Raw genomic sequence first — 13,160 nt, 5'->3', positions numbered from 1 at the left:
AGATTGTTTATCCAACATGGGAATTGTTTTTACTTAATGACCAATCACAGTCAGGCTGTGTTGGGACTCTGGAAGGAGTCACGAGTTTTCATTGTTATCTTTTAGCCTTCTGTCTGTGTCCTTTCTCTATTCTTTAGTATAGTTTAGTATAATATTCTTTAATATATAATACAGCTCATAAAATAATAAATTAGCCTTCTAAAAACGTGGAGTCAGATTCATCATTCCTCCCTTCGACAGGGATCTCTGAAAATACCACATCCATGAGCTCTGGGCTCAGGGTCTCCTCCTGTTCAGGAAATAAGGGTCTGTTGTTTAATCTGGGCCCATGAAAGGTGGGTAAATCCTCCTCTGGCTCAGGCACTGCTCTCCCACTTTGTCTTGACTTTCTCTTTCTCCAGGCAGCACTGGCAGAACCAGAGCACACAGCCTCGAGCTGTGCGAAGGGAAATACAGGTTGGATATTAGGAAAAAGTTTTTTATGGAAAGAGTGATAAATTTCTGGAATGTTCTGCCCAGGAGGTTGTGCAGTCACCATCCCTGGGTGTGTTCAACAAAGCCTGGACGTGGCACTGGGTGCCAGAGGTGAGTTGAGCTGTTGGGGCTGGGTTGGACTCGATGGTCTGGAAGGTCTCTCCCAAGAAGGCGCCCCAACCTCACTAATCCCCACCCTAATCCTAATGGAAACAACAACCTACTCATCCACCCCATAGCCCCAGGTGTGCACCTAGCAGCCACAACAACCAACTCATCCACCCCATAGCCCCAGGTGTGTGCCTGACAGCCACAACAACCAACTCATCCACCCACCAGCCCCAGACGTGTGCCTGACAGCCACAACAACCAACTCATCCACCCACCAGCCCCAGGCATGCACCTAGCAGCCAGTCTCACAGCAGGCCCCCTCCTCATCCAGTTCATCTCCACAGCCACACCAGCCCTCTTTTCTGTCGTATTGCACATGGGGAGGGTTTTCCCCCTCCCCTATCACATGGTCTCTCCCTCACACACCCCCCTGTTATACACACCTGGTGGTCTGTCCCCTGGGTACCTGTCCCCGCCCCTTCCCCTTGGATATCAAACTGCACTGCGAGGGTGCCACGCCCTCTTTTCTACCTGGGTGTCGCCGTCATCAGCAGTGTCCTGTCCCCAGCCAATGAACAGGACACTCGTCCCCATGTGGAGAAGAGCGCTTCTCGTCTTTTACTTTGTCTGTGCGAGTCCGTGTGGGCTGGAGTCTGAGCCAGCCGGGTTTGGACTCACATAAAGCCCAGGAAACCCACGGATTATTGCAGGTGGCGCCCCACGTGAGGCTCGAACCCACGACCCTGAGATTAAGAGTCTCATGCTCTATTGACTCTTCTTCACAACACCAGCAGTGTCCTGTCCCCAGCCCATGAACAGGACACTCGTCCCCATGTGGAGAAGAGCGCTTCTCATCTTTTACTTTTGTCTGTGCAAGTCCGTGTGGGCTGGAGTCCAAGCGAGCCGGATTTGGACTCACATAAAGCTCAGGAACCCACGGATTATTGCAGGTGGCGCCCAACGTGGGGCTCGAACCCACGACCCTGAGATTAAGAGTCTCATTGCTCTACCGACTCTTCTCCACAACACCAGCAGGTTCACTCCTGACCTTGTCACTCCTCCTCTTACTAACCACCCTAGAGGTAGCTGTCACCCACATGTTTTATGAAAAAATCCTTTCTTTGGGATTTTTCTTCCTGAGACGCTGAGAGGGCTCAGGAACAAAATGTGAACAATGATTGTCTGCTGCTGTGGGATGCAACAGGTAGAGCTGGGATTGGTCTCATGGGGTTGTTTCTAATTAATGGCCAGTCCCAGTCCAGCTGTCTCAGACTCTCTGGTCAGTCACAGGATTCTATTGTCATTCTTTCCTTTCCTTGCTAGCCCTCTGATGAAATCCTTCCTTCTATTCTTTTAGTACAGTTTTTAATATAATATATATCATAAAATAACAAATCAAGCCTTCTGAAACATGGAGTTAAGGTTCTCATCTCTTCCCTCATCCTGGGATCCCTGCGATCACCATCACAGTAGCAATAATTCTGTGATTCTGTGAATTCTGTGAATTCTGTCATTCTGTGAATTCTGTGAACTGGGACTCCCAGTTCAGCCACTGGGAGCTGATTTAGCCTGTGAAATCCAACCTCCCACATCCACGGAGAGGCTGCTCCTTCAAAGCGCCCTCAGAGAACCCAAATTCCCTGGGATGCAGCTGGAACGGAGTGAAGTGTAAACAGGGACATGGAGCGGGGAGCTTGGAGAGCTCCCTGTGCATCCAGGGCCAGAAAAATCCTCTTTTCCAACCAAAACATGACCCTCTGGCTGCTGGGGGTACATCACCCAGCCCAAGAGGATGAGCAGAAGGGAAAGAAACAGAAAATGGAAAGGGAAGCGTGTGGGAAGGCAGAGGGAGATTGCAGGCTGTGGGAGCCAGCAGGAACAGCCCGTTCCACGTTCTCCTCCCTCACGTGGCAGCCCCGGGATGATGAAGCTCTTTCCTACATCCCCTTAAACACATCAGCAAATTCCAGCCCGCCACAAAGAGGGTTTTTGGCAGATCCAGTGGATTTGGTCAAGTTTTAAAGCTTCCCACACTCAGGACACCCATGTGTTTTTTCCTTCTCTCCCCTTCTCTAAGCTGAAGGAATTTCCCCCATTCCTTTAGTCTCAAATTTCCCCCCATTCCTTTATTGTCAAATTTTCCCCCATTCCCTTATTCTCACAACAAAGATTTGGTGTAATTTTTTTTTGTTACTCTCACAACAAGGATTTGGTGTCTTTGGTTTTTTTTGTGATTATTCAACAAGAGCTTGCTGTAATATTTTTTTAGTTATTCCCCCAAGGGTTTGGTGTCTTTTTTTTTGTTATTCCTGCAAGGTCATACTGTCTGCTGGGTTTTTTTGGTTTTTTGTTGGTTATTTTCACAACAAGGGTTTGGTTTAAATGTTTTGATTTTTAATTTTTAATTTTTTTACTCTCCAAACAAGGGTTTGGTGTATTTTTTTTTTTTTTTTTGGATTTCCACCCAGGGAACAGGGTGTGGGAATCACCAGGTGGTTTCAGTTCACCTTTGACCACTTTTTGGGATTTAAACCAACTCCCCAAGACAGGAAATCCAAACCCAGACCTGGCTCTGAGCTGTTCAAATGCCCTTCTATTTATAATGAGCTAAATTACTGTCCTGCTCTTAAATTGGAGCATTTGAAGTCTGACTCCAGGACTTATTTTTTGCCAGGAACCTTCTAGTAATGCATTACATCATGGTGTGGTTCTGGAGACCTCAAAGGGAATTTCAGAGCAGCAGATGAGATAATTAAGAATTAATTACTGGAACAATGACGAGTTGTTGAGAATTAATTACTGGGATGCTGAGTTTGACCTTTTGCTCAGGAGCAGCTGCCGAAGCAAAAGGTCAAACTCATCATCCCCAGGCTTTTTTTAGGGAATCTTTTTAAATCACAGAATTCCAGTCTGGCCCCAAGAGACTTATTAAGGTTAGGGAAGAAATTCCTGGTCCTCAAATTGAACATCCCGATGAAAATCTGCCATGCCCTGAGTTATGGGATGTTCCTGGGGGTGGAACATTCCTTAATTCAGGGCAGTGAAAGGATTGAGGGATTTGTCTTCACAAACAAGCTGTGGGTCTGCTGCTAAATAAAACTGGGCACTGAGAGGTGAAAGAAACAATGGGAGGAACCATAAATTCCATGGGAATTCCACTGATGGACACAAGGAAAAGGCAGAGGGGGAATACATTAGAAGGGGGGCTGGATTAGGTGATGTGGGAATTCTGCACCTCTCCAGTACCTCAGCCAATGGGAAATGAGAGAGGGAGATTAGGATTAAAAGGAGTCTGCATCCTCCAAAGATTTGAGACACCCCATGGCCTCTCCCTTTATTTGAATAAAGTACCAGGACTCCTCTGTCTCCTTTTTGGACATAAACCTCTGGTGCTTGGGGATGAAATTTGGTGTTTGGGGATGAATTTGGTGTTGGGGGACGAATTTCATGTCAAGTGCCTGGGGATGAATTTGGTGTCTGGAATTTGGGGATGAATTTGGTGTCAGGTGTTTGGGGATGAATTTGGTGTTTGGGGATGAATTTGGTATCAGGTGTTTGGGGATAAATTTTGTGTTTGCGAATGAATTTGGTGTCTGGAGTTTGGGGATGAATTTGGTGTTTGAGGATGAATTTGGTGTTTGGGGATGAATTTGATGTGTGGTGTTTGGGGATAAATGTGGTGTTTGGGGATGAATTTGGTGTCAGGAGTTTGGAGATGAATTTAGTGTTTGGGGATGAATTTGGTGTCTGGAGTTTGGGGATGAATTTATTGTCAGATGTTGGGGGATGAATTTGATGTGTGGTGCTTGGGGATGAATTTGGTGTCAGGTGTTTGGGGATGAATTTGGTGTTTGGGGATGAATTTGGTGTTTAGGGACGAATTTGGTGTCTGGAGTTTGGGGATGAATTTGGTGTCAGGTGTTTGGGGATGAATTTGGTGTTTGGGGATGAATTTGGTGTTGGGGGATGAATTTGGTGTCTGGTGTTGGGGGATGAATTTGCTGCCAGGTGTCTGGGGATGAATTTGGTGTCTGGAGTTTGGGGATGAATTTGGCGTTTGGGGATGAATTTGGTGCCAGGTGTTTGGGGATGAATTGCTGCCAGGTGTTTGGGGATGAATTTGGTGCCAGCTGTTTGGGGATGAACTCTCCCGAGCCCAGCGCTCCCAGGAGCTGTGGTGGCACTCACCTTGGCCCAGCCTGGCCCCCGTGATGGCCTCCTTGGCGCTGCCAAAGCCCAGCTCCCGGCACACCACGCTGGCCGACACCAGGTTCCAGTTGTCGTCGCACACCGTGCCCCACTCGCCGTTCTTCAGCACCTCCACGCGGCCTTCCCCCGTGTTGGCTCCTCCTTTCAGCCTCACCAGGGGCTGCTGCAAGACACAGACACAGCAGTGGTGATGCCCTTTGGCTTTTGCCTTTCTTATAAATGCAGAATTCACAGAATTCACAGAATCTCTGGGGTGGAAGAGATCTTCAAGGTCATCGAGTCCAACCCAGCCTCAACACTGAGACATAAACTTGAAGGAATTGAGAGATTTTAGAGGAGCTGAGATAAGAGATAGAGATAAGCTTTATTGGAGTTAATCAAAATAAATGAGTAGGCCTTGATGAAATTAAGAGTTAGTAGTTAACTAATAATTTATTTCTTGTCAGCACCACGTTTGGTTAGCTGGGTTTATAATGAAGAATATAGAAACTGATAAACAGCTCTCAGAACACAAGACAATTGTGGGCATCTTCTGTTCTGAAGCCAACTGAGGACAGGGAATGGGAGTTCTACCAAAGGTTCATTTGCCATATTTGCATTGAAAAGGGAGAAAAGTCAGAATGAAGAAGACTTCATTTAATTCCTCATTTTGGGACCCCTCCCCATGAAAAAGACCACCGACCCATTTTGAGGGACAAACTACTCATGCCTAATGGCTTTTGAACTAATTACCTTACAAAGAAGGGAATGGGATGTGCCAAAGTCATGAATATTTGTATTTTGGGTATTCAGTACTTGTGATCTCCTGTACACTGGGTGTGTTTGGGAATTACCCCACAACAAACATGCCCTTTGTAACTTTAAACTGTGTGGGAGTTTTTGGATATTGGTACTAGATCAATTATCCATATTGGGAATGGGATGTACCAAAGTCATGAATATGCATTTGCATTTGGGGTATTCAATACTTGTATAGCTAAAAGGGCTCTGTGATCACTTGTAAATTGGGTGTGTTTCCCAGCTGTGTGAAGGGAAACACAGGTTGGATTTTAGAAAAAAGTTTTTAATGAAAACAGTGATAAAGTTCTGGAATGTTCTTCCCGGGAATGTGGTGGAGTCCCCATCCCTGGGGGTGTTTAACCAAGCCTGGATGTGGCACTGGGTAGAGTTGAGGTGTTGGGGCTGGGTTGGACTGGATGATCTTGGAGGTCTCTTCCAGCCCAGAGATTGTGGGAATTCAGTGAATTCTGTGATTCTGATTCTGTGATTTCCGTGAATTCTGTGAATTCTGTGATTCTGTGATTCTGTGATTCTGTGATTCAGTGAATTCTGTGATTCAGTGAATTCTGTGATTCTGGTTCTGTGAATTCTGTGAATTAACAAAAACTTGGAGTAGTACAGCAGTAGTGGCTGGCACAGTGATGAGTGAACTGTCTGTTCAGTCCAGATAACATCCAGTGAACATTTAGTGAACACCCTACCATCGATACACCAACCATCAGCAGCTAAAGAAAACACAGACCAAAGCCCAAACTAAAAGTAACAAAAAAACCAAACCAAACCCACAGCCAAGAAACACACACGCTCTAAAAAACAAACCCAAGGAGGGGCCATGCAAAACAGTTCCTAGAATATGTAAACTAGGTAATAGAAAATATGAATATACATAAAAATCTATGAATATGCAACAAGTCTATGAATATACAGCAAGTCTATGAATATACAAGTCTATGAATATACAATATAATATAAAAATTATATTATACATGACAATATAATTTTTTAAATATTTAAAAATTATCTCCAAAGATAACACTAGACTCTCAACTAAACACCAAACACCCAACGGTTTTTAACCCTTTGCTTTATTTCTGCCTCCTACTGTCTTTTTATTAAACTTTTTAAATTTTACCAGGAAAGTAAGCCTCACTTTTGACACTTTTATTTTTCTTTTCTATGTTCTCTGTATTCTTCACACACAGATTTGGAGCTCTCTAGCCCATTGTATCAGCAGTTACTTTTCCCAGTACTTTCCCATGGCCTTTCCCCAGGCAGAAAGACAAAACAAATTCCAGAGCTCCAAGCCCTGGGAGGTGCAGGGCCCCAGTCCTACCCTGGTTTTTCCTGGGAACCAAGGCCCAGAACAACTCTTGAGGTACAATTTTATGGATAAAACACAGCCAGTGCTGAAGGGAACACTCCAGAGAAGGGGGGAAATTGCAGCATCAATTAATGCCCTCTTAATGAGTGCTTTTTATCAATTATGCTGATTTCCTAAACCCCATAAATATGCACTATTTATAAATATGTGTACTCATCCTGGTGGGGGTGTTTTGTGGACATCTTTCCATAACTGCTCCTGAAGCATTCAAATAAAGATCCTCTTTTATATTCCCCCTTACTGAAATTGTCTCCAGTTTCCTTTCCAGGCTGGAAAAAAAGCAACAGTGGAGTCACTGCCATCCTTTGCAGGGGTTATTTATGGAAATCTGGGCCTAAAAATGATCACAGAATCTCTTGAGACACCTTGGAAAATCCATCACAGAATTCCAATGCCTGGAAGTGCAGGATGAAAGGAGATTTTCATCTGCAAAGATTTTGGCGAGCATGGATTTGTTTCTCACACCTCACATGTGGGCAGAGAATAAAAAACCCCATCCCAGTTTCTCTGCTGGTGCTTGGATTTAGGAACCTTTTCCCCTCCCATTTCTTGTGTTCCTTGGGAGCCTTGCAGGAGGGTTGGGAATGGCCCTGAGCCCACCAGTGCCCAGCTCTCACCCCTGGCTGCCCTAAAGAGCTTTATTTGCTGTTCACACCTCCAGCCCTGGCTTAATCCAGCACCAACACTGAGTTCAAGCCCTATAAAACCTGCCTGAGTGCTCAGTTCTGACCAATAATAATATATAAACAATATATAATAAATAAGAACAAAAAAAATAAATAATAAATGAAAAGTGGAATAAAAAAATCTGACATTTGCAGTCAGAAATGCCCAGCTGAGTGGCAGCTCCAGTTCCTCTCGTTTCTGGGTTTATAATATTTAGTTGTTGTCTGTTAATCACCCATTGCTCTCTCCAGTGCCAAGTAGGGAGCTGCCAATTCCTGCTGCACCTGAGAGCTGCCTTGAGGTGGTGAGAGCAAAGCTTTAGGTCTGGGAGCACCAAAAATCCTTTGCTTTTCCGACTGGGATCGTGCCTGGAGCTTTTTCTCCAGGCTGGGGTCACACCAAGGACATGCACAGCCCAAACAAAGGCTTAAGGAATTACTTGGCAGCGTGTGCAGCTGGGGAGATTAACAATGATTTACAAAACCTTTCACCTTCCGGGCCTAAATCCTGCAAGCTCTGCTGCAGGGAAGAGCCTGGGATCCAGGCAGGGATTGCGTTATTCCCACCAATAACTATTCCCGTTATTGGGAAGAGCCCAGAGACCCCCCTAAAACCAGCCAGGAACAGCCACAAAATCCAAATGTTCCCAATTTCACAATCCACAAAATTCTCCAATGAGAAGCCTCTGAGATTCCCCCTCCATCCCAAGGCTGCAGCTGGAAAATTTCCCCTTGTGAAATACAAAGCTGTGTTTGGTGTCTGGCACAGAAAGGAAATGTGTGTATTTGTGATTGTGATGTGTGCACACCGACCATGGGATGGCTGCAAATTCTAATAATAACTGAGGAAAGTAAAGCATGGAAGAAGGCCTTTGAACCTGGCCTGTGTTTGCAATTAACCTGGATTGATTTAGGAGCATTTGAATTACAGCATTCAGGATGTTGCTCATTGCTTGTCAGGCCTTAAAGAGTGCTGTAACGGTAACCTTTTTAGGTGTAATTTTGGAATATTGGTTGTATCCTTGAAACTATAGCTTTGGAATGTATAGAAAGGAAATGTGCTTATCTCACTCCTTAACAAAACTGAGAAAAACAGCTTGAGAAAGGAAGAGGGACATCCTCTCTAGGATTTACAGCTTCAGCAAGGGGAGCTGAACATAGCCCCTGTGATATCAAGGGGGACCCACATCTGGGGAGCTGGGCATCACTGATAGCCCTTGTGATAACAAGGGGGACCCACATCTGGGGAGCTGGACATCACTGATAATCCTTGTGATAACAAGGAGGACCCACATCTGGGGAGCTGGACATCGCTGATAGTCCTTGTGATAACAAGGGGGACCCACATCTGGGGAGCTGGACTTCACTGATAGTCCTTGTGATATCAAGGGGGACCCACATCTGGGGAGCTGGGCATCACTGATAATCCTTGTGATAACAAGGGGGACCCACATCTGGGGAGCTGGACATCACTGCTAGCCCCTGTGATAACAAGGAGGACCCACATCTGGGGAGCTGGACATCACTGATAGTCCTTGTGATAACAAGGAGGACCCACATCTGGGGAGCTGGACATCACTGATAGCCCCTGTGATAACAAGGAGGACCCACATCTGGGGAGCTGAACATCACTGATAGTCCTTGTGATAACAAGGAGGACCCACATCTGGGGAGCTGGACTTCACCAGAGGGGATTCGTCATTGTTCTTGCGGAAACTGGACCAACGTCTCGGAGGCTGCCACCACCATCTGGGGGTCTCCTTTTTGGGATGCATCCTGAGAAAAACTAAATCACAATAGTGTATAGAATTGTGATGTAAACAAGTAGAAATAGGAACTGCTGGGAAAGCTTCTGAGTACCCCTATAAATACCTGTAAGCCCAAATATCGGTGTGCAGTTGGAGGGAAAACTGCCTCCACTGTACCCAGCGCTGTTTTGCTCATACTTTACCATAATTAATTAATAAATTGATTGTTGCTTGAATATTGGCCTAGTCAAGCTTCTTATTTATAACACCCTGGCAACTACCTAGCCCCCGTTTGCTGCTTGTTGAGCTGTCCTCTCCCAGCCCCTGACTCTGGGAACGACCAATTCCAGCCTTGTTTTCCAACATTTTGGCATCTCCTGGGATTTTTATGCCCTGCTCAGCGGTCTCCTCCTCACTAGACGAAACAAATCCAGCTTTCCAAGCTCCTTGTGTTTTCCCAGTCTCCCCCCAGGGCATTTCCTCACCGAGGACACGGAGGTAGAGGAAATGCCGGCTGATTTCCACAGGGTAATTCCAGCAGAATTCCAGAGCCTGTGGAACAGCACAGCTGGGCACGAGTTCAGCTGGCTCAGAGCAGCTCCAGCAGGAACGTGACCCAGGGATTTCCTCACTCCTCTGTCCCAGCTTAGCCAGCTGCCCTGGGAGCTGCTCTCCCACCCTTTGGAGGTGGGAGATGGAGGAAAGAACCTGGAATTTGGGAGGGTGGGAGTTCAGCTGGGGGTGCAGGGAGGTGGGAACTGCAGAGGGGACAATTTGGTGAATGTGACACCCCCAGGGGTTTCCTGCTCTAGTTGGCAGCTGGGTGGGATATTGGGAAGAAATTCCTCCCTCTGAGGAGGGTGAGGGGCTGGATGGAATTCCCAGAAAAGCTCTGGCTGCCCCATCCCTGGAAGTGTCCCAGGCCAGGCTGGACGGGGCTTGGAGCACCCTGGGACCGTGGAGGTGTCCCTGCCCATGGCAGAGGTGGAATGGGATGGATTTTGAGGTCCCTTCCAACCCAAACCATCCCATAATTCTGTTTTCACATCTCTCAGCTGCAGGAACAGCCCTGAACTCTGGGAATCTGCTGGGCAGAAAGGCCTGGAGGGACAGGACACGGAGAATGGCTTCCCACTGCCAGAGGGAAGGGATAGATGAGATGTTGGGAGGGAATTCTTCCCTGGAACAGCGGTGAGGTCCTGGGATGGAATTCCCAGAGAAGCCACGGCTGCCTCATCCCTGGAAGCGCCCAAGGCCAGGCTGGAACAGGCCCAGCAGGAAGTTGTGGATGCCATGGGACAGAGAGAGAGAAACGGCGGCTTGTGAGAAATTTTAGGGAGCTGAAAGCTGTGATAGCCTGCTGACTGTAAACAATTTGCAGGTGCTGTTTTTCTACCTTATTTTTCTGTTCCTCTCGAGGACAGTGCATGAGAAAGATGTTTCTGTTAGTCAGCTGTTATATATATAGAGTTAATTCATGCTATTTATATATATATGTGTATATAAAATATTGTAAAAATCCAGCTCATGTCTTTGACCACCCTGGCTGGGAGCAGAGTCTCATTGCTATTCAATTAGCTCCCGGAAAATGTTGAGATAATATCAAGTCCGTTAGCATAAGAATGGAGCCTTCCAGGACCAGAATGAAGGGCCATGAGTGTCAACTTCCCAAGAATGCCTGAGCCTTTCGGGAGGACCTGCACCTGGAGCAGATTGCATCTACCAACTCGAATACTGGCACAGCTCAGTTACATGTGAAAGAAGGAAATTCAGACAGCCATGGGGACACCTGGACTGGCTTTGTACCCATATGGACCCAGTTATACATGTGAAAGAAGGAAATTCAGACAGCCATGGGGACACCTGGACTGGCTTTGTATCTATATGGTCCTAGCTGTCCATGTGAAAGAAGGAAATTTTGGAGAAGCTCAGACAGCCATGGGGACACCTGGACTGACTTTGTATCCATATGGACCCAGCTGTCCACGTGGAAAAAGGCAATTCTGGAGAAGCTTAGCCATGGGGACACCTGGGCTGGCTTTGTATCTATGATCCATCTCTACATGTGAAAGAAGACTATTCTGGAGAAGCTCAAACAGCCATGGGGACACCTGGGCTGGGTTTGTATCTGTATGATCCAGCTCTACACGTGAAAGAAGGCCATTCTGGAGAAGCTCAGCCATCTGGACACCTGGACTGGCTTGGTATATGTATGATCCAGCTCTACATGTGAAGGGACACAAAGGACATTCTGTCACCTCTGCCCCAGGCAGAATACACAGGATATAAGCTGGCTGTGGGGTGAACCACCAAGGCTACCCTGGCACTCTGTCAGTCTGATCCAGGTTCACCCAGCGCCAAACTCCAGAGCTGACGCTGCCTTGGCTGTGGGTGGGTTTTTCTAAATTATATTTTGGTATTGATCTAATAAATCTTTGTTAATTTTCTTTTATAATCTGGCCGCAGATTTGATCATTTATAACGTTAGCCAAGAGAACAGAATCTATCACACCACTCTACAAAACCACGCAGTTCCTTCTTCGCCTTCACTCCCATCCTGCCTCTCGCCCGTTCCTGCCCCAACCCCGGTGGCGCAGCGTGACAAAAGCGCCCTGCCCACGGCTGGGGGTGGGATCAGACGGTTTTTAGGGTTTTCCCAGCCCGTTTTGGGGCTGCTCCCTCTCACCTCCTGCCTGAAGGCCTTGCGGAAGCCGCTGTGGCTGCTGGGGGCGAAGGCGCGGCCGGGCACGCAGCTGACCACGGCGGGCATCCCGCCGCCGCAGCTGCTGTTCCCACCTGTGCCCAGGTGCGCGCCCAGCTTGCAGCTGGAAATGTGGGCCTCGTTCCCGCTGCACTCCATGGAGTAAGGCCAGTAGTGCTGCTTCCTTCTGCTGGCAAACATCCTGGAAGGAGTTAAGGAGAAGGGGAGAAGTTAGGGGGCTGTGAACAAATGGGTTTTGCTGAATTTTGGGAGGAAAAATGCCCTAGGATGAAGCGAGGATTGGACAGGATTGTTATCTGTTCATCCCCACCATGGCTCTGTTGAGGTGTCACTTAAAAACTCGGAATCATTCAGCTTGGAAAAGACCTCCAGGATCCTCAAGTCCAACCCCTGTAAAGGAAATAAATCCCTGCAAGAGCTAAAAAGTCTGGGTAGGGATCAAAGGTGCAGCTCCAGCAAATGACACATTCATTCCCAGGAGTGCAGATCCCATCCAAGGCAGGGACAGGGATCAGATGAGAGGAACTGGAGCTGCCACTCAGCTGAGTATTTCCGACTGCAAATGTCCGATTATTTTATTCCACTTTTCATTTCTTATTTATCAGGAATTCCAAATGGACCAAGAGGATTTGTGCAGATAACTGAGAGAGCCCCCAGAAAAAACCCTCCACTCCCCTTTTGCTGCCCAGCAGCTATCAGCTGGGATTGGGAAAAATCCAAAGCTTCTCTGAGTCTGTGTTAACAACCTGAGAGCAATTTCCGAGCACGAGCAATTCCCCTGTTCACAGCAGAGCAGCTTGGCAGCAGCTCCTGCTTCTCACTCCCAAACTCCCTGGAGCTGCTCCAGGCACTCCTGAGGAGGAAGGGGCACGTGTGACAAACTGGGAAGGGAAGGGATCCAGCTCCATCCTAACTGGGAGGCTGCAGGAGTGGAGAGGAATGGAAAAGTGGGTCAGGTCAGCCTCAGAAAGGAGTGAAAAGCAGGGGAGGCTCAGGGGAGCCCACGCCCTGCTGGGACCTCCACGTGGCTCTGTGTGATCCCAGTGCTGCTCCTCATTCCAGGAATCCCT

At 47.3% G+C, this 13,160-nt stretch overlaps 1 protein-coding gene across 1 annotated transcript in view; it reads right to left on the bottom strand.

Moving 5' to 3' along the window:
- Window positions 1–13,160, bottom strand: part of LOXL2 (lysyl oxidase like 2) — a gene marked incomplete at both ends in the record, with an annotated part of 60,385 nt that overhangs the window by 19,170 nt on the left and 28,055 nt on the right. Inside the window, 2 exon segments of the mRNA XM_084221734.1 lie at window positions 4,774–4,957; window positions 12,055–12,271. Coding sequence (XP_084077860.1) covers window positions 4,774–4,957; window positions 12,055–12,271 — 401 coding nt within the window.

The sequence above is a fragment of the Fringilla coelebs genome, assembly GCF_963513975.1.
Source record: "Fringilla coelebs genome assembly, chromosome: 26".
In the NCBI taxonomy this organism is placed as follows: domain Eukaryota; kingdom Metazoa; phylum Chordata; class Aves; order Passeriformes; family Fringillidae; genus Fringilla; species Fringilla coelebs.
This window is presented reverse-complemented; position numbering and strand designations above follow the sequence as displayed.